The sequence below is a fragment of the Lepidothrix coronata genome, unplaced genomic scaffold (assembly GCF_001604755.1).
Source record: "Lepidothrix coronata isolate B3197 unplaced genomic scaffold, Lepidothrix_coronata-1.0 Scaffold62, whole genome shotgun sequence".
Lineage (NCBI taxonomy): Eukaryota > Metazoa > Chordata > Aves > Passeriformes > Pipridae > Lepidothrix > Lepidothrix coronata.
In genome coordinates, this window is record NW_016690242.1 from 3,862,344 (window position 1) to 3,884,741 (window position 22,398).

The 22,398-nt window shown below is 41.6% G+C and overlaps 1 protein-coding gene across 1 annotated transcript in view; it reads left to right on the forward strand.

Annotated features, from left to right (window-relative positions):
• The window catches only part of SDHAF3 (succinate dehydrogenase complex assembly factor 3), a 31,934-nt gene extending 31,092 nt beyond the window's left edge, over window positions 1-842 (forward strand). Inside the window, exon 2 of the mRNA XM_017817742.1 lies at window positions 53-842. Within this exon, the coding sequence (XP_017673231.1) occupies window positions 53-256 (204 nt within the window). The 3' untranslated portion in view covers window positions 257-842. The remainder of the gene's footprint in view (window positions 1-52) is intronic.
• The last annotated feature ends 21,556 nt before the right edge of the window (window positions 843-22,398 follow it).

Genomic DNA, 22,398 nt, shown 5'->3' on the forward strand with positions numbered 1-22,398 from the left:
CGTGAATCCTGCATTTGTCAGTTTTGTAACCTTCATATTCCTTCCTCATTAGAACTATGCGGCATTGATACAGCAACAAATCGATGAGGACAAACAAAACCTGAGAGAAAAGACTGTATATGGACTCCAGCTCACAGAAGAAAAACTTAATGACTTCCGTGATGAACAGATTGGGCAGCTGAAGGAACTGATGGACGAGGCTACCAAACCTAATAAAAAAATCACCATTTCTGAAGACTCAAAATACAAAAACTAAAAGATTTTGAAAATTGTTTTATTACATACGGAAGCATTTTGAAACTTCCTTTTCCCACTGGAGTTGAATGTGGTTTCTGTGAAATAATGGGCGCTGCTGATGCCATAACTTCTCTGGCTATTTGGCTTTTTGTGCAAGAATAAATATAAAATGGAATAATCACAACACTGCTATTTTAATTGCAGTATTTTTTCTCCTTTATTTTTTTCTCCTAATGGAAGGTGAAGACTGAAAGATTTCGGTAAAAGTAAAGTGACATTTTTAAAATATAAAGTTGTTAGTTTTGTTTTGTTTTGTTTTGTTTTTTTAATTTTGTCACCTGTAGGACAAAACATCTTCCTCTTTGTGTATCATCCCCTTCCTTAATGGAAAAGATGCAGTTATCATTTATTTTCTGGCTTGGATTCAGCAGACAAAGGTATGGTACTAGAGTCAGTTTGTTTTGATGGAAAGAAATGAGCAGTATTAGGAAAACATACTGCTGGGGAAATTGGTTTTCTTCTTGAGCTTTATTGTGAAATGTGCTTAAAAATAAAAGATATAGCTCACTATTAAATTAATCTTGAAGGAATCACTGTCTTAGGAAGAAAATTCTGCATTTTTTTCAAAGGTAGACTCAGATCATTGTTAATACCTAAAATTTTTAAAAACCTTTTATGAGAGGGTTGTGCTGTAGTTAGAATTTAAAGGTTTTCTAAAAGCTCGGTATCCCATATTATCCAGTATTTGGTATAGACCGGAATTTGTAAATACCTTCAGTTTCAATCACAGAAATTATCCTGTTGATAATACTGCATGACAAACATTAGTATTTTATTTCTAACAGGTTAAGTCTTCAGTAGGACAATGCTTATCTATTGTAACATATACTATTGGGACTAAAGAAAGATTTTTATCTGTTAAGAAAAAACACATCCTTTTCTCTGCAAAAGACAACTTTCATTTCTTCTTCCAAACCTAGTTTTATATTATTAGTTTTGTTCTATTTCTGGACCTTTCCCTGTCTGTTACCGACAGCGTTTTCAGGACAACATAATTTCTTTGCTCTTGAGGGATAACAGCTTTGACAAACCATCTGTCTCGGTTTGTAACAACATGCTGTTCGCCAGAGCTGTGCCCCTGGATCCTAAAGGGGTGGAAGAGCAATCTGGGGAACAGCCTTTTTCTTTCTCCTTTATCTCTCTTCCTGATTCTTTGATGGGATTGTAGGTTGCAGGTTGCTCATTTCTATTAAAAGTTCAATTGCAAGACTCCTGTGTGAGAAACACTTATGCTTGCTTTCCTGCATCTTCCTCTGGTACCCCTAGCCTTTGTTGCTTGTGCTGCAGGAACATCCCTTAGCCTCAAATAGGACTGAAGGGCAGAGATGACACCCAGACTGCAAGGCTGAGGTTCACGAGTCCTGATTCTTGGTGCTTCAGGGGCATGGTTGGAGAGAATGGCAGCTCCCTTCTGGCCTGCTCTGTACCTAGGTCCTGCCACAGCATCCAAGTGGGAAGCAGATGGGACATGCACGCAGGAAGCTTGAAGCAGTATCAGTCTCTGATACTGCCATTTACACATTGCTTAAGCTTTTTTCTTTTTAAAGTTCAAAGTCTGTACAAGTCTAATCCAACTCCGGAGTTGAGGACATAAGGATGTATTCTGTTGCACTTCCATCAGATGTACAGTAATCAGTAATTGCATCACTAGATCTATTCAGTTTTCATACAAAAAATGATGTTTAGGTGTTGACAAGAGAGTTTGTTTCCCTCCTTGACTGCTAGTACACATGTGCCCCCTTTCCAGTCAATAACCAAGTTGCTTCAAATTTACTTCAAATGCTGCAATTTAAAGCACAGTTGCTTTTATCAACACATTTGATGAAACTTGTTAGTTCAATGAAACAAGAGTACTTGTTTTGCATCTGTCTACTCATGTATGCACCTAGATAATGCACATTTTTAGAGCCTAAATTAATAACGGAAAATTGCTATTTGGTATGAAAAACTTAAGCATATAATGAGACTTAAAGGGAGTTGGAGGTGAGGGTAGACATCTTAACATCCGCAGTCCCTTTTCTAGTAAATCCAACAGCTTTTTTCTTTCATTCCCCATGGTGGCTTGTATTTTGTACAGTTTTTGTGCCTTGTTTAAAACAACTCTTACAAAAGCCAAAATTTCATAATAGGAATGAAGCATCTTTAAAGATTGTTGGTTTTAAGACAGCCAGTGCTAGTAGTAAGGCATGCTCTGATCTGAGTAGGGCTTTGCAAGTGGTGGGCACAAATGGCCCCAAAGAAGCTTTGTGATGCCAACACTGCTGTGCTTAGTGAAATTCTTTAATTTACAAGAGTGCTTAATGACAAGTTAAAGAAGATAACAAAGACAATGGGCTTCTCATCTTGGCCACAGAAAGACAAAATGACACAGATTCTTCTGTTTCTTTACTTTTGAGTTATAGGATACTTCTGTGGAGAATTTTACCCTGGAATTGAAGGACAATGAGCAGAGGAAAGCATCTATCAAAAATACTTCAAAACTACAAGCAGCATGCTATTTCAAATGGCAAAAGAGTTGTTTAGAAAAAAAAAGATGCTACTCGCCTTAAAATGAAAAATGGCTCTGATCACTTCAGAAATGAGTATAGAGTTTTGTGTTCTCTGTGTGTTGGATGGATTGCTGTTATACAACTCACCACTGAAAAGCTCCTACCACCCTAAAAAGCCTTCTCTCCATTCAGTTTGTCCATTAAGAAAGATTCTTTATATTTTGTTGATCTTAAATCCATTTGGCTCTTATAGAACTAAAAGAGAGTGATAAAATTCACTGCTTGATTTGGCTGAACCTTATCTGTGGTAACATTTTATATAATCGCCTGGCAACTGGTAGGAGTTGGAGGGAGCATAAGTTTTAGGTAGCTGGGAAAGGCACGAGCTGAAGTCTTAGCAACATGTAAAGAATTTTCAGAAATCTGTCTTATTAAAAAATTACCTGATATGCAAATACAAAGTTATACATCTTAAAATAAAAACCTAAAAATGTCATTCTTCCAGTGTTTTATTACGCTTTTTTTAACTGTCCATCCAGCAAGAGCTATTGGGACATACTTCTTCCTTAAAAATAAATTAATAATGAAACATATTGAAAGTAGGATTTATGAAGAAATTTCTCAGCTATTTGGAGTTTAATCTTTTTGATTTATTAGCGGACATTCTATTTCTTCTTCTTGGATACGTATTCATGAGATGCTGGCTATTCACTGAGTCAGTGGCCAAATTTTAACTGGCTTTCAGGTAAAAATATTGAACAATTAATGAAGGAAACGTGCCTTTCCCTGCATGTTTTAATTTATTTTAATTTTTACTTTTTATAGCTGAACTAATACCAGAGGGAAGGTTGAATTTCTCAGCAGACTGATTTACTCAAGTGCAACCACGGAGGATTGATGTACCTTTGATGTAAGGTGAAAGCTGAATCACTTTAAAAAACAGCTCACATTCTAGGGCAGAAGACATCTCTAATGCTGTCCTGCTTAACTGTTGATTTTCACACCTCTTGGAAAGGGTTTCAAGGTAAATGCTTCCTTCTGGAGGGTGTAGATGCACCAGCAGAGGTTTTGCAGGGCTTGTTTGGTGAACAAAACTGCCTGAACCACCTCCTGCTGCACCATGTCCTGGTGCGGGACCAGGCTTGGTGTGCCAGTATTTGAGAGCCTTACACTGAGCAGTGGTGGTGCAGAGAGGTCTTCCCCACTGAACTGCATCAGGAAGTTTGCTGCAAAGATTGGCACAAATCAAATGGTTGGTGTTAGAAGTGATAACATTTACAGCTGTAAATGGTCTACTCTTGTTCACGAAGGTTACGTATCTGATGCAAAACCACTGGTTTTGGTAGGAACATTTTCAGCAGTTTCAGTGTCCACAGCTCTGCTCTGGGAACAGCCTTGACAGTGCTGAGTCCTTCCAGCTTTTCCAGTGGTTTCTGTCTACCAGTTACAGCACATGAAGATCACAGAATTTAATTTCGTTTGGATGCAGCCATTACATAAGTATATTCTTTGTTCATTGAAATTGAGAGTGATAAGTCAGTGTGTAAATTCAGTGTATAAATGACTAAAAACTGAATGGTTTTGCCACTTGTAACACTGTGTTATGAGTAAATGTCGGGTGTTTCAACTAGCTTATTTACGTGGTGTATGATCCTGCCCAACTGATATGTGTGTCTGGGGAGTTCAGTGTTTAATCTGCTCTCTAACAATTTCAAAGCTAGAACTTGACACTATATAACAAGTATCTTCATTTAATAAAATGACCTTTAGTTACCGAATATTTGTCAACTTGTTATAAATGCTGAGGAACATAGAGACAACTGTGTATTACCCCTGTAAAACCCTAAGAAGTAGTTTGTGGAAATACCACCATTTGCAACACCATTTCCAGCACAGACGAGCCTTCTGTTTTATGCCAATTACATTCCTTGAGGGCTGAAGTGAAATTTCAATCATGTGTTAAGTGAGCTAACATATTTACCATTTTTCCCCAAAGGTTCCTATTTCTAATTGTGACTGGAGAAACAACTACTACAGAATCTGAAGTAGTGATATGTGTTTATCCTGAGAGATTAACAGCAAAAGCAATAAAACATGTAGAGGACTGTAAGCTGGCAATACACAGTTGGGGTTGTAACAAAGGCAGGATTTCACTTAGCTTTGCTGTAGTGGAATATTGTACAGAATCTGTAGCATAGAAAGTCTGCCAGAGCAATGGAAACTGGCCATGCTCTTCCTTTGTACAAGGGACCCACATAAAAAATAGCATGGTGATGTCAGGAATTGGCAAATAGCCCAAGGGGATGACAGGCCAATGTTCCTACAGGCCAATGTTCCAACAGGCTTTGCCAACCAGACTGGGGTTTAAACTGCATGTGACTGTCTGGGAAAGCCTTCTCCTCCCTGGTGAAAGAGGCTGACCAGGGATGGCACAAGGCAGGACAGAGGCACGTGCAGCAGGATGCTCAGAGAGCAGCTGTACCAAAAGCTTCTTCACACCCTCTGCAGCCTCTTATGTCTGTTTATCCCCACCCCTGACCATCCCCTCCAAAGGCGATCCCTGTGCCTGCCACCTCTCCACCTGCTGAGCAGATGTACTTTTTATGCAGCAGATGTTTCTGCATACTTGGTACTTGTTGGCACAGGGAGTGAGAATCATTAAAAAAAAAAAATGTTTGGGGCTTGTTGCCAATGCTCATTACAAAGTTCATTTCTTATTTAAAGATGTGGCATTTTAAGGCCATGCTCTTTAAAATATTGGTGTTACAGGCACTGTGCAGTGCCCAGAGGCTGTAAAACGCAACATCTAAGCAGCCTATTCGCACCAAAGAATCTGAGTAATTTCCGGAAAGGCTCACTTGCAGTCCAGGACAGATGGTACAAGGGTTCCCTCCTAATCCTCTCTGTGGTATGTTAAAAATAATTCAGAAAAGCCACACAGATCCCTCGGAGTGATGACAGAAGCCTCTGCTCATTTGCAAAGAGGAGACCTTTAGTGCAGAGGCCAATGCAGTGGGTCCTGAGCTTCCCAAAGCTTCTGACATTGCAGTAAAATAGTATCAATTTTAATCATCTTAACCAGGTTTGCAAACTGTAAGCAGGTTTTCTTATCTGCAAAGGGGAAGAGCTAAGGACTGTCTTTTTTCCAAGCCAGTTCCATTTTCTCAGCTGAAAAGCAAACAGTTCTGGTAAAGAAATGCCGCCTTGGGACTGGAAAAACCAGTCAGAACAAACACATTTGGGAACAGATTTCGTTTGATGCAATTTTCGGTTTCTTCCATTTTGTTTCGCCCCAAGGGAAAGGAAAAGTCTAGCTGTGGGTACACCCCTGCACTCAGAAGATGCTTTGCTGGTATGTTACATGTGGAAGAAATGAACCCTTTGCAGTCCAAACCGCAGCCTGCTGAGGACAATGGGTATGGAAACGTCAGGATGTCCCTCTGGCTTGCTGTGCAATGTCAGAAGTGCCCTTCCTCACCATGCAGAGGATGGAGATGGCTGCCCTGAGCCCCCTGAAGCTGGTCACACTGCCTGGGGAGGAGCCAGGAGTGGGGACCATGGGGAAGGGCCCTGGGGATAGGTACCCCCTTTCCATAGGAGGACATTCCCTGGCTCCCACCAGCACATGTACTCCTTTGGACCCCAGAGGATGCTGCAAGAGTGCAATACCCAGTGATATCTGATTTAGAGGGAAGCCAAATTAAAGACAGAAAGTGTGGTTTAGCTTAATCACAGCTATGCATCATGCCTTGTATTCCTGAAACATCCATGCTACAGCAATATCCTGTTAAGCATCACAGCTATTGGAAAATAGCAATTTAATCCCACAGGTAGCATTGATATTTCATGTTTATAGCTCTCTCCAGCTCCCTCTAGGCAGGGAACAAAATTTTGCTCTTACAAATGACGGTACCATCACTAATTACATAGTTATCAGTTTATTTTAATAGAAGGGTTATGTGGTAATAATGAGACCCAGAAGTGATTATAAATCATACATAAGGTTCATGTGATGCAAAGAGCTACACAGGTATCTCACTAGATATATTATGTTCTGGAGTAATAAATAACTATTAATTTTCTGAGCCTTTTTGTTTGTTGATTTTTGTGGCATAGAGCCCAGGCATTTTCAAATTTCTAAAGTCTTAGTTACTTATAGGAACTTTTTTGTAGTGGTCTAAAGAACCCTCACCATCACCTGAACTTGAAAAGAAATAGCTAGAATTTTTAGCTCATCGAGTAGTTCTTATGGTAATAAAAAGATGAATTAAGCAGAGTGAAATGCAGAATAAATCACAGAACTATTTACGGTTGGAAAAGATCTCCAAGATCATCGAGTCCAACTATTAACCTAACACCACTAAATCATGTCCCTAAGCACTACATCTACATGTTTTTTGAACACTTGTAGGAACAGTGATTCCACCACTTCCCTGGGCAGCCTCTTCCAACGCCTGACCACCCCTTCAGTGAAGAAATTTTTCCTAATATCCAATCTAATCTATGAAGAACAGCAAAGCTGATCACCTGTACTCCATACCAGGAGATAATATCAACTTTGTAGAATTAAACGAAACCACCACCCCAACCTGATAGAAATAATCAAGAACACAAGCTGGGTCAAGATGAAGTTACTTACCTCGAAATTCATGCCACAGCTTAACTATCACTGTTCAAAGAAATTTAGCAAAGCAGATTTCATCCTGCAAAGTTTGGGATTTTCTCTCAGAAGACATCTGAGTCCCTGGTCACCCATGAGATACAAAGACTTGTTGCAGGAAGAGCAGTTCCAGCCTGTGTGTGACCTGCTCTGCCTGGTCTGCACAACAGAGGAAAAGCACTGTACTTCCCAGTGACAGGCAAGAACTGACTTCGAGCCAGCATCAGTTTCTTAATTTGCACTTAGCATTTGAAGACACTCTGGGATTTAAATGATATCCCAGATTCCACTTCCAGTTCTCTAGAATTTGTCTCAGATGCTCCCTTAGTCTCCCTTTGAGACTGATTTTTACATGGACTTTCAGAGTTCATCCTATTTTTGAGATGGGCAGAATTATATTTTGGCCTATAAACTTGCTGAAAATTGGTTTCAAAATAGCTATACACATTGTAGGATGTCAATAACATCTAAATAGCTTTTACAGAATTGCCTCTAACTCCAAGTACCCCCTTGGCTCTCCAGGTCGATATTCCTTGCTTGTTTTGTCTCACTTTTAGTGAGCTTCTGTTGTGATATGGAGTAAAATTCCTACAACAGTTCAACATTAGGGATCAAACTAGTAAATTCCTGTAACATGTCCCCTGTACCCTGTCATCGCATTTCTTGGTTTTGTTTTGTTTTTTTTTTTTACTCTCAAAGCCATTAGCCACTCTTAAAGGACTGTCAGTTAGCACACAAGTCCATACGCCCTCAACGTGGCTGCTCTTAAAAAGAGGCTATGTAGATGTTAAAGAAACTGCCGTTAGAGTGCCTCTTGTTTTGGGAGCCCGGTGCAGCTTTGCAGAGCCCATGTGAACAGTGAAAAAGAAGAGAAAATAGAGGAGCAAATCCCATCTGATTTACTTGTCCTGGAACATCTCTGCTTGGTGGGTTGCTGTTTCTGGACTAGCACACAGAATCACAGAATCACAGAATATGCTGAGTTGGAAGGGACCCACAAGAATCATTGAGTCCAATTCCTGGCCCTGCACAGGACCATCCCTAAGAGTCACACCATGTCTCCAAAAGTATCATCCAAACTCTTCTTGAGCTCTGGCAGGCTTGGTGCTGTGACTACTTCCCTGGGGAGCCTATTCCAGTGCCCAAACACCCTCTGAGTGAAGAATCTTTTTCTAATATCCAACCTAAACCTTCCCTGACATGATTTGAGGCTATTCCCTCAGGTCCTGTCACTGGTCACCACAGAGAAGAGATCAGTGCCTGCCCCTCCTCTTCCCCTCATGATGAAGTTTTAACTGCAATAAGATCTCCTCTCAGTCTCTTCTTCTCCAGGCTGAACAGACCAAGTGCCCTCAGCCGCTCCTCATAGGGCTTCCCCTCAAGGCCCTTCACCATCTTCGCTGCCCTCCTTTGGACACTCTCCAATAGCTTAATATCTTTCTTATATATGCATTACTGTGGAAAAGGACAGGGATTCAGTTATGTCCTGATTCATGACAACCAGAAGAGGCTGCTCATGGATCTGGATGGCCAGGGATGGGGTAACATGGCCACCTTCTTTGTGTCTTCAGCACAGAACTTTAATGATCATAAACCAAAAGGCATATTTTTCCACAATGCTCTGAAACCTGTCTGACCACTGTCTTAGGGATACCTTGTCCCTTCACTCCAAGGCTTAAATTCTGTGACATCAAAATAACTTTAGTCTGACAGAGCCTCGCTTTCTGATATGCATATGTAGGGGTTTTTTTAAGGGCAATCTATTACGCTTAAGATGTGTCATTTTTGGAAACGTCAGAGCTGCTTTCAAATACTGCAAATAATCTATTTACTGTAGCAATGTGATCAGACATGCTTCATGCTTTGGTCTGCAATGGAGCCTGGTACAGATTTCATGTACTGTCATCATACCCATGCTGATCATGTGCCCACAAGGAACAGGTACATGTTTTTTCCTTACTACACTGCCATACAGTTCCTGCAGCAGATTTTCCTTCAGGTAATGGGCTAGCAAGGGAAGACATCATACACAGCCATTTAGGAGAAGGTAAAGTCCCAGTTTCCATATCCCTGTTGTCCAATGACGCATATTACAGATAAAATGTGGGTAGGCCTTATTGTTAAAAAATGTTATGCTGTTCTTTGAGCATCTGACCATGACCAGAGTGCATAAGCTGTGCGGCTGGAGCAGTGGCTCTGGACAGAGAACACTGAATGACCCAAAGAATCTGCAACTGATGATTGCTTTTGTGTCCGCTGTGGCCCTAGTTCATTTTCTAGCCTCTTCCTAGTTCCTTTTCTGCAGAAAGATACTGTCCTGACACACAAAGACTTTTTTCTCTCTATTCCTGTCATCTTTTTTTTTCTTTTGCAGTACTGCTGAGAGGTCATTCAAATTGTATTCTCATGTCCCAGAGGTTTTGTCCATGATATTTTTGTGGGTTTTTCTTTTTTTTTTTTGGCCTAAGATCCAGGAGATAAAAACCAGAACAAGTCATTGCTACATAAACTCCAGTCTCCATAGCAACAATGATAAATGTTTCCCTTACTCAGTTTTACAATTCCGATCCTATAGTCTCACCCAAGGCTTGCGTGAACGGCAAGAGGTTAAAATATCTCATAACTTACTTGCTCATTGCAGTTTTAAAAGCAGGGTACTGGGGTAAGTAGCATGGGCCAAATGAGAACCAAAACACTTTCCTGAGCTTTGGGAGGTGAGACACAGGCTTGGGAACAGCAGGTAGGAAATAGCACATTTACCTTACAGTGACAGTCTTCCTTAGACTGACCATCCCACCACTGTGGGATCAGGAAGGCAACACTGTACTAAGTCCCCTGAAAATATGGGGCTGTGTTGCTGTATTTGCGCCAAAATCAAAGCAATTGTCCCACGTTACTGCCATGAACCTGCCACAGGTATGCAGAGTGCACACTGCACACAGGCAATGCTGCACTCCTGAGCACAGGGGAGCTCAGATCCATCAATGACTGCTGCCTCCTGAGGTAGACAAATGGAATTTCCCAGGACAGACTGAGAAATCTTGAGCCTGAGAAAGGCTGGACCCCAGCCAGTGTCTGGCACCAAGACCTCTGCTGTGGCTTTGGTGCTCTGTGTGATGGATCGGCACTTGGCAGAGGCCTTTTCAGATGAAAGTACCTTAAAGTACCAAGAGATGCTTGGAAGACCTCTCTGTAAAGATTTTCTGTAAAGTCAGATCTTCCTAGATCTTTTTTTCCTTGCCTGCCAGTCTCTTGGGCAGGGGTTGCCAGTGAGCAGCAGGCAGGGGCTGCAGATGTTCAGTTGTGTGTGCCATGTTCCTGCCCACAATGCAGCAACGTGTCAGTCGCACAGCATTACAGTCATTTGTAGTGAAGGTGTTGATTCCCTCTCTCTCACTATCTGGGAAAAGTCCCCCCATACAAAATCAGCAACTAACAGCATAACTGGTGCTCTGCTGGCCAGTCTCTCTGGTGACCAGCAACAGGACCCAAGGGAATGGCTAGAACTGTGTCAGGGGAGGTTTAGGTTGGATATTAGGAAGTGTTTCTTCACCCAGAGGGTGTCTGGGCACTGGAACAGGCTCCCCAGGGAAGTAGTCACAGCACCAAGCCTGCCAGAGTTCAAGAAGAATTTGGATGATACTTTTGGACACATGGTGTGACTCTTAGGAATGGTCCTGTGCAGGGCCAGGAATTGGACTCAATGATTCTTGTGGGTCCCTTCCAACTAAGGATTTCTATGTTTCTATGACGAGAAGGACAACAAAAGCAAGCTGAAATACAGATGAATCCGAACAAACCTTTTTGTACCTCAGTGTAGATAAAAATGCATTTAATTTCTTTTCCAAGATGATCTTCCAATTAACAACATTAATTTGGAATAGCTGAACTGGACGGGAATGTTGTAATTTCACTCAGAGGAAAAGCCAAAGCAGAAGAGTTGCGTTTCATCATTTGTAAAGAAAAGCCCCAAATGGGTTTTCCTTTTTACTGTACATCCTGGGAGCAATGTATAATACCATTTTGAGCTGAAGTTTTCCAGTGGAAAGATTTTGGTAAGATTTGGACACAGACGCTAAGAAACTGTCATCTTAAGACACTTAGGACAGGTCCATTTTCCCACCACCCAGTGGCATGTGCTCACATTCTAAAATTAAATAGAATGAAGTTCTCAAATCAGTTCTAACTGGGCCTTTGATTGACAGGAGATGTTCTTCAGCTTTGCAAAGTTCTTTTAACTTCTTGGATCATAATCAAAGGTGACTTCACCAATAACAGCACAACATTGTTAATATGTGCTCGAGTAGGAGAGGGAACATCTTAAGAGGGAATCCCTCTGTGAGTAGGAAACAGGGACTTTGATCGGCTGAATTGGCCTGCAGCTGCTTACTGCCTCTCTACAGCACACAAAAAGGGAAAATTAAAAACCTTTTAGCATCCATTTTCAGCCCCAGCCAAGCTACATGCCTAGGACAGGATGCAGGCAGACAGCATGTCTGGGGTTCCCAGGAATGGGGCTTGTCGCTAGACTCAGTCTCTGCCATAGATAATGAAGGTTTTTGCTACTCTTTCCGTGATGTTTTGCCCAGGTTGCATGGCATGAAAATTGAGAGCTGTCATGGAGCCTTGGCATGCCGGTGAATACCTTGTCTGAACAAGCTTTTCAATGTATTTTCTTCCCCTTGCCAACAGATGGGACAAGCTTCCTAGGGTTTGGACCACAGGCCTTCCAATGCCTTTGATGTACATCATGCTTCCGTGGTGTTGGGAGCTGCTGTATGAAACAATTTATAGTACTTGGCATCTTTCTATGAAATATTTATAGAGGTACTAAATTCCAGTGAATTGTACTGCTGGCTCATGCAATTCAGATGATAAAAATGCCCTTTCTAATCCATGGAAAATAAAACCATCAGCACTGTAGAAATAAGATTTGCTACTGGCAATGTCATCAGCTATCAGCTAACTGGAACCAAGGGCAAGGGCAAATGCCATTCCTCCATTAAACCCCACATACAGGGGAGAAGGTGGCAAAGTTCACCTGCACCCACAGAGCCAGGCCTCTGCTGCTTATGTTAGTGAAGGAGAGGTGTCAGCACCTTGGCCTGAGAACCAATCTGGGCTTCCAGTGAAAGCAGCGCAGGTCGTGGCCGAGGAGAAGCATTGCTCATTGCTCACCCTCACACAGCTCCAAAAACACCAAAGCTGCAGACAAATTCACAGTCTCAGGCTCCTCCTCTGGAAGATAGAAATTGCAATGATCCGTAATGTCTGTCTAGAGGCAAGAACAATATTTCATTTGGTTAAAGGGAACCTTCCCAATCCCAGAGCACATGCATAAATGCTGGTGCAGGAAAAAAATGCCATGAATGAATTTTCATCAAAAGCAGAAATGAGTTATGAAATTGTGTTTAATATAGTGGTGATTTTCTCTTTTCACTGCAGGACAGACTCCAAGGGATGCAAGACAAAAAAGCTTGAAATTAAAGTCTTCCTTTTCCATGAAGATTCTATTTTAGTTCTTTCTCTGTGCCTTATTTTCCTTTATTGAAAGCAAGTTGTCTCTCCAGAGCCTCTGGCCCTCCCCTGGCAGCCCCACTCCACAAGAAAAGGAGGTGGTGGTGGGTCAGTCTCCTTCTTGCTGCTCAGCTGTGCCACGCCCTGCTCCCAGGCCACAATTCTGGGGCAGATACCAGCTGCAGCCCCAGCCATCCCCAGGTCGTTCTGTGAGGTGAGGAGTGCATTGCCTCCCTTCTGATGTGACATCCTGGGGGACCTTGCGGGGATGCTGTGGTTGGTGATCCTCCAGTGAAAACTACCTCTGGGAGCAGAGGATGTTAGTGCTTCTTCCTCAGTACTCGATCAGAAGCAGAACAAGATCTTTGGAGATTTGCTGGGTTTAAAGATTTTTTAAAATATTTGTATGCAAACTGAAGATAAATCTGGTACTTGTACAATCACTCAAACCCCAAGTTTAGCCAGTCTCTGATATAATTATTCAGATTAGAAAACAACCATCAACTGGAGGGCATGGGTGAGCCCAGGTCTGTCCCTAGAGATCTCTCAGTGGGGATTTTAGGCAAGGGGTTGGCAGACGAAATTGAGTTTGGGGACTTTGATGGGAAGCTCTGTGTACTAGTAAGGCAGCACATGGTGTGGGATGGAGGTGGTTTCCTGTTGTTAATGTTAACCAGGCTGTTCTGCTGCAGGCCATGCACCGTGACCTGTGGGTGTCATTGAGGGGCTACAGATCCTGAATCCTCCCAGGAGGGCTCCCTGAGTCCTCCCTTGCTTAAGTGCTGCAAGGGCCCCTGCCAGTCTAGGGAGGTGACAGAGCAAGGGCAGGCAGTGGGAAGGGTTCAAAGCCCCTCCTAAACACCATTAATGGGGAGAAAGTGGTAGCAAAATGTGAGACAGAAATGTCACATTTTTGAGCAGACAGACAGACAGACTAGGATACTAATCAGAAACAGGGTTTTTATCTCAACCTGCGGGGTCTCCCCGGCATTGTGACTTGTGCATCATGGCACTGACTGATCGTTCAAGTCCCCTGGACTGGATATTTGGTCTCACAGTGGCCCCGCCTGTGTCCATGGGCCATGTCATGCCAATGGCCTCTAGGCAGGAAAAACCAAACTGGAGTAAGAGAGACAAGCGTGGCAAGCATTGGTTTAATTTGGTTTATATTTTCTGCTTTTTTCACAGAGTTTTTTATCTCAGGGCAAAAGTGGAGAAAGGGAGTAGATAAGGAGAAGCTGAATGAAGAGGGCTTGGATCAATGGTGATGAAAAAAAAGGACTGGAAAAACAAAACACATTCTTTGTCAGAGGTCTTCCCTTCCATGCCCACTTTGAGGGCAGCAGGCTGCTAGATCCACCAGAGACCATGATACTCCAGGCAGCTGGTTATCAGGGAGTAAAGCTGTCTTCTTTTTCCAGGAAAGCCACCTCCTGTGTTGCAGTTGTCCTGCTTCAGGGTACAAGTTCAGCCTTGGTGAAACCAAACACTTTCAATGGCTGAACTGGTTTTCTGCATCTCAAACTTACATGAGATACTGGAAAACATCACCATTTCCTCCTCTCCATGCTCATCTGAGTTTTCTCAGCTGTTAGCAGGACAAAGTCCTAAGTGACATTTCCGGTAAGAAGGCTGTTTAGAAACAGATGTGCAATAATTTTAGGATCATCCTTATTTTAAAGATTTATAGCCTTACATGAATTTGCCTTCAAATCCTTCGGATGGTTAATTCCTCATTGCATGTGGTGATTCATCATTAAAACAATAATCACCTTACTGGCTGCTTATAGTTTAATCTTTCAGCAAATAAAGAAGTGATTGAAACTTCCTCTTATCAAACCAGAACAAGTTTGTTCAGAAGAAAAAAATAATTCTGTTATTTTTGTACAAATTGGCATAATGAGCTGTCTCTGCGCTATTATCTCTGAGCATTAACAGGCTCTATTATGCAGGATAATACTCAGAATAATTATTACTTATCTGCATGTACATACATTGAATAATAAAATAATTAGACCTTTTAAAACAGAGGATAGAAAAGATTCCATTGACTGTAATTCTGACTTTCTGATTATAAGGTTGGAATAAAAATTGTGATACTTTATTGGTGTGTCAAGCCACTAAATGCCGGGTTTGTGGATATCAGTGCAGGCTGTGCACAAGGTACGTATTTTGTCAGTCTAGACTGAGCAGAGATTTACATAAGGATGTGAAGGATCTGGGCTGTTGAAATTCAGAGGTGGATATGAAGCCTGCTGAGCACAGCCTGTTGTTTCTAAGAACAGTGCTCCTGCTCTGTGCAACTGCTGTGATGCAGGGGCCTGCAGTGCTTGTCCCATGGGAGCCTGCACATCTGGAGAGCAGGAGGTGCTGGGGTCCTGCAGCTCTGGAGGTGCTGGGGTCCTGCAGCTCTGGAGGCCCATCTCTTCTCTGGGTGAAGGCTGGTCCTTTCCCTCCCAGTTGGTCAAATTCTTCATGCACTGGAGCAAGCACAGTCTATGTGGCATCTCGGGCTGATGTCTCAGGCAGAACTGACCCAGCCATTGCCTGTCAGAAAAGGTGTGTGGGCTCTTGGTCAGCGTGAGCACACTGGAATCTCCTGAAATAATGCGTTTCTGTGGAAGAGAGTTCCCTAGGGAGCCTTCATGTGCTTAGAATTTGGCCTCTGCCAGAGTCTCCCATCTGTTTGATGGGGCAGCTTCTGCTTCACATGAATGCTGGGAAGAGGATAGTGCTAATAATGTTAAAAATGGTGATATCTCACTGTACAAAAGGTAAAATGCTCTAGGCCTGGTATTTTTTTGGCCATGTCTGAAAAACACACGATGTCTCCTTCAGACATGGAATCACAGAATCATAGAATAGTTTAGGTTGGAAAAGACCTTTAAGATCATTGTGTCCAGCTGTTAACTCAGCACTGCCAACTAGCAACTAAACCATGTCTCTAAGTGCTACATCTGCACATCTTTTAAATACCTCCAGGAATGGTGACTCTACCACTTCCCTGGGCAGCCTGTTCCAGTGCTTAACAACCCTTTCTGTGAATAAATTTTTTGTAATATCTGATTTAAACCTCCTCTGGTGCAATCTAAGCCCATTTTGTCTCATCCTGTCACTAGTTATTTGGGAGAAGAGACTGACCTCCACCTCACTACAACATCCTTTCAAGTAATTGTAGAGAGCAGCAAGGTGTCCCGAGGACATCCCTGCTCTGCACAGGAGAGGGGTGAGGAGGCTGGAGGTAATTCCCATGGCTGTCAGCTCAGGAGCAGGACCTGTGGTGTAAGACAGACCCCTCCTTCCTCAAAAGGCTCTTCAGAGCCAGTAATCAATCACACATATGGGTTAGGGATTGTCTTTTAATGTAATCTCAAAAGCAGATACACCCCAGGGATTATGAAAACCTCCTTATTGTACTGGTCTAAATGAAATGGAGTCAATGGGAGATGGCTACTGCAGAGAACAGTATTAAAATGTTGTAGTGGGGAGATGAGTGGCACTTTGTGCTTCATATTTTTGGATGTTTCTCATTATTTTCAAAAATTGCATTTCTGTATGTCATACACCCAGTTCTCTTGCTTTCACTCACAGTCCTTTATGAGTAGGCTTGAGCCATGCTGGTCATATGTTTATTCTTGGCCTGGGATTGATTTTGCTTCATTTCCTGTCTCAAGAGCATGACCTTGTGACTTGCATATATGCTGCACAATGGTCCTGTGGAGTGGGTGTTATCCATTTCTTGATGGATAATTATTTTAAGGGGGGATTTGCTTGGCTGCCTGTTTTGTTAGGACACCTCAGGAATAACTGAACTATCTTGGATAATGAAGAGAAACCAATTCATCTCATGCTCTCTTGCAAATCCCAGACACCAGGTTAATCACACAAATGATTAGGAATTCGAAGCAGACTGGTGGAACATTTTAATTCTGTTTGTTGAGAGCTGTAAACATAATTGATTTACATTTCTCTCCAATAAGTTAATTTGAGAGAGTGTTCCCATTGTGAATAATATCAGATTCAAGGCTGTATGGCTTACAATTCTCAGTGGCTCCACTGGAGAAAATACAGATCACTCCTTACTGCAAAAGGATGAAAAGGATAAAGACTAATGATGGGTAAATGTTGGCTTCCTGTAAACAGAAAATTACCAAATCTGATAAATGCAATACATTAGCACTGTAACACAAGAAGCAACATGCTCTCATTATCCCTGATAAGTTAATGGATGAATGCTGAAATTAAAAAAAAAACAAAAACCAAAAATTAAAATCTTGAATGGATGCAAAGTCTCCAGGTCGATTCAGAATAGTTTTGGGTTTAAAAAACCTTTTTTTTCCTGGAAATATTACATTTAACTGAAGGTTTGATGCATGAAACATTTTTCCATCACAAAAGGTAGATGGCTAAAGATGAAGATCCCTACAGAAGGACATCCCTTGAGATAAAATCTTTTGCTTTAATTGTGGTGAGGTCAGAGAGAGGGAGGGAGGGGTCTGAGGACTGAAATGCAGCAAATTCAGATTCAAACTCCTGCTGATGCTGCTTCACTGACCACTGGCTTGTCTAAGCACTCCCTAATGTGTCTTTTTTTTCTTTATATTATCTTTTTTTTTCTTTCCAGAAAAATCGCTTTATCATTTCTGCTTGGAACCAGACCTCAAGTGGGTTTTTTTGGTTGGTGTTTTGGTTTTTTGGGTTGGTTGTTTTTTTTTTTTTTGGTCTGTGTGAAAGAGAATTCTTGTTTTCTTGAGAGCCATGTGGTCCCTCTAAGTAGGCAGGGGAAACACAGACACTGAATTGTTTTCTTGTGCTGTAGAAACAGGAGGTAACAATGGCATACAAGGAATCTTTCACAGAGACTGGAAAGGCTCAGTACTCTGTTTAATAAAAAAAAAATTAAAAATTCCGTAACTAGCAAAAAAACCCCAAACACCCAAGCCCCCAAGCAACTGGGGAACAAAAGCCATCATAAGATGGTGCCCACAGGACGATGTGGGCAATTGGGTGAAAAGAGCAAGAGAGAGGGCCTTATTCATAGTGAAATGGAGTTCAGTTAAATAGTGCTTTAAAGCGTTTTGGTAAATATTAACAATTGCCAACATAGGAAAGGTTTCCTTCTGACACAACCTAATCATAGTGACAGGCAAAATAATTCCCCTTCTTAATGTGATTAATGTAGGTCAGGGTTTGCCATCTGTTTTTGCAAGCATGGCTTGCATTAATCACACGGATGTTGCAAATGTCTCTGCCCTTGCCAACAGTCGTTTTCACAGCTCCCTTGTTGTTGGCACAGCTTCCCCAGCAGTGTGAGGCAGCCAGGCTGGAGCACTCACGTGTCCAGGTGAACTCCTTCGCTGCAGGAGGCTTGGGGTTCCAAGCCTGTCTTCTTAGGGAAGAAACTTTGTCATCATCTATTGGTAAAAACATATGAGGAAGGCTCTTTTTAGCAGCAAAATTTGAAAATATTTGTAATTACATTTGATATCAGCTGGTAGTTACTGCTGCAAAAGCAGCTCACCCACATAGTACCTTTTATATATCCTTAGCAATCCCAACACTTTAAGAGTTCAAATTTATGTACAAATCCCTTTGTTAGTAACTGAACTGTAAAATAAATTTTTAATGAGATTATTATGAAAGCACAATTAGCTACCACTGCAAACCTGAGTCTTTCTGGTCTTTGGAAAGAAAGAAAACAGTTTTCAAATGGATCTAAAAATTCTGCTGCGTCACTAGAAAAGGCAGGCTCTATCCAGTGAATTTTAGGGATGCCACTGGGATGCTTCAGTGCTGTTAGGATGTGCAGGACAGAAGCTGTGTGGATGGTGCTGGGATAGATGCTTGAAGGGTGGGCAGGTGATCTTACCTCCTTCTCCTCTGCCAAAGCTGAAGTGTGAAGGATGCTGTGAAGGATGCTAAGTTCTCCAAACTTCCATCTTTCCAGACATGGAAAGCACTAATTACTTCTTAGCTCAAGGATCTCGACCAGGACACCGAGAAACAAAATAGTATGGGCTGTCATGAGAAGTGGATGAATATTAGAAGTTTGCTGGGAAATGCAGTTAACATTAACGAAGTGCTAACATTTTGTTAAGTTACAAAAGAAATAGACGAGGACCTTGTGCTGTGAAATTGTACCCAAAGTCAGTAGTGACTGACTGTTAATTACAGAGTTAGATGGGGTGCAGGTGTTAAAGGCAACAACTTGTCCAACATTGCTGTCCTGAGACAGAATCAGGCCGATCCTTTTCCATTTTTTAGTAATCTCCACTGATTTCTGTCTAAACCTGAGTTTACCACAGAGATGAGAATGACTGCCCCAACCTATTATAGATTCAAAGGATCTAGTCTGCCTCAAATTAGTTAGAGAACGTTCTCCATAAGTGCAGCCATGAGCAGGTTGTGTTTCATCCTGTTTTTTCTTGCTATGAGTTCAGTGGCACATGAGCTATATGAAACATTCCCCAGTCTTTAAAAGCATCATGTTTTCCCTGTTTCAATCTGATTTTCCAAATCTGCTTTACTCATTAAATGTATGACAATAGCATATATGTTCTAAATAGATTCTTGGTAACCTCTGCTTAAGATGAGGAACATGGATCTGACCTGATTTCCATTGTGAAACCTTATCATGTTCTTAGAAAATATGATCCTGATTTCATATCGATTAGCTCATTTAGAAACAGGTTTACAGCCCTTTGCTTTGTTTTATAGCCCAAAGCTCCCATTGTTTTTTCATATATGAGCAAATTTTTGTTGCACCTCATGGTTCTGATGGCTCTGGGAGCACACTGCACAGATATCTGGTGACTCAGCTTTTCTAAAACCGTGCCAGCCAGAGGCTACTCTGCATGCCTGTCTGGATTAAAGTGCTTCAGAAATGCTCAGGTTCATGGATGGGCTTGCTAAACCTCACGCTGTGTTCCCTGGGAATAGGCAGATTCATCTTTCTGCAGAGATGGGTCATATCCACAATAACTCATTCATCAGTGCTTTCTGACGGGACAATATTTCATTGACAGAAATGAAAAACATTTTTTAGAATGGTCCTTCACAGGATGAGCTGTTGCCCCAGGCTATTCATCATTGTGATTCATTGCAATTTCATTTCTTTCGGGAAGTACTCTCACTGCTGCTCTAGACCACTGTGTACCAGTATCTGTCAGGTTGGGTGGGCTGGCTTGCTCCACAGGGAACCTGGTGCATCCCAAGATGTATAAAAATGTGGAATTATTACTTTCCTCCCTAGATTTCAGATGAGTTTGTTCAGAGAGATGAATGCACATGGTGTGTTTTGTTAATCGGTTTCTTATAAATGTTACAGTTTTTCATGGCTGAAACCACTGTGTTGACTCATGCTTGGTCGAAGAGCAGCTCTGAAGGATGCTTGCTCTCATAACACTTCGATTTTCAACCTGTGCTTCAGAAACTCTGGAAATTTGCTAGTTAAGTAGCTGTAGCTCTTCAATATCAATCAACATATGTCCTCTCTTAACAAGCTGTAAATCCCACAAAGGACTTGGAAGAAAAAGCCAAAATATCTGTCCTGTCATTCCCTTATCTATCTTTCATTATTTGATTACTCAGTGTAACCTCACCCTTGAAGTTCAGCTCATATGGAGAAGTGCTGAGGGTCCATGTTCCAGGACAAAAGGTGTGCCAGCAAAGCTGCTGGGAGCGCCAGCATGGATACCCAGAGCTGGGAGGGAACCTTGGAGAGATGGAAAAAACCCCATCTCCAAGGTCACCACATCACTGCTTCTGTGGCTCATCCCGCTCCTCTGCGTGGTGCCTGGAAGGGGACATGGGGAGTCCTTGCACATTGGAGCTTTTACTGCTCAAAGTCATTTATTTTCCCACTGCAGCACAGACGTTCCCTGATGCAATGCAGCAGTTTATGGCTTGTATTTAGCTGTGGTCTATAAACCGATTTTCATTTTGAACTGATGTCTGTGTTTTGAACACCCACATAAGAAAATAAAGGTGCGTGGAAAGGACAAAGTACTGCCCAGTGCTATTTGAATTTCCTATAGAAAAAAGACTCCATCTACTTTTCTTATGGTTTGCTTGCACAGCAGCTCCTTTAAAGGAACAATTATATAAAGCTTGCTTTGTCTAATTAATTTTGGTGATTTCTCAGATAAATAAAACATATTCAGTCTTTCATTCCATAATTTAATTAACTTATATTTAAGGTAGTCCTTCTTGAGTATTAAACAAGCCATTTCATTTTAGGCTCAAACAAAATAGCTGGATAACAGATTACCAAAAACTTGTTCACTCGTGTTTTTTGCATTTCAGACAGTGTTCTAAAAAACTGTACAGGACATACTGGAGTTGTTTAACAAGCTTTACCAATCCTGACTGTTTCTGGTAATGACAGATGACATAAATGCTTGCACACTACATCTCTAATGTCTGATTTTAATTATTATATTTTATGGCAAGTCTGTTTTAACTTATCCAAGGGACACAAGGCATTAGCAATTCGAATAATTATACAAAATCAGGTGATTGACTCCTAGTAGCTGTGCTCATGCAGCAAGTAGTGTGTCCTCCATGCTGAGTACAGCATTTCAAGTGAGATGGATTGTGTTATCAGTTCATAAAAACAAACATAGAACTTAATTTCAAATTAACCAATCCATAAAATAATATTTCACAGGTAGTTTAGCACTACATAGGGACAGCAGCATCCCAGATGTAAATGTCAAAAAGTACAATTAGAAATAAATCTAGAAAGAAAGCTACAGGTTCTAGCTAATAGATTACATGGCTAATTAAACTAAACCAATTACTTTTGACCAGATACCGTAACCGTGTGTCCAAAGGACAGCAAATCTGGTGAAAGGGCTTATGAGGACCAGCTGAGGGAGCTGGGGTTCTTCAGCCTGGAGAAAAGGAGGCTCAGGGGAGACCTTATTGTTCTCTATCTGAAAGGAGATTATAGTGTGGTGGGGGTTGATCTCTTCTCACAAATAACAAGCGATAAGACAAGAGGAAATGGCCTCATGCTGTGCCAGGGGAGGTTTAGATTGGATACTAGGAAAAATTTCTTCATGGAACGGGTTTTCAAGCACGGGAACAGGCTGCCCAGGGAAGTGGTGGAGTCACCATCCCTGGGGGTACTTAAAAGATGTATAGATGTGGCACTTAGGAACGTGGTTTAATGGTGGACTCGATGATCTTAAAGGTCTTTTCCAACCTCAGTGATTCTATGATTTGATGATTCTATTTGAAAAATGGGGCACTTTTCTTACATTATCAGATAACAAAAAATATGGCATTCAAATGCTTAGCTATTGCCTCATATATAAATATATTTTTACTTACTTTGTTTCATCTTGGTGTGGAAGTCTAGAATACCTTTATGAACAAGACATTAAATAGTGTGCAAAGCTGTTTCTTGTTTCTGACTTCTTCCCAGTATGT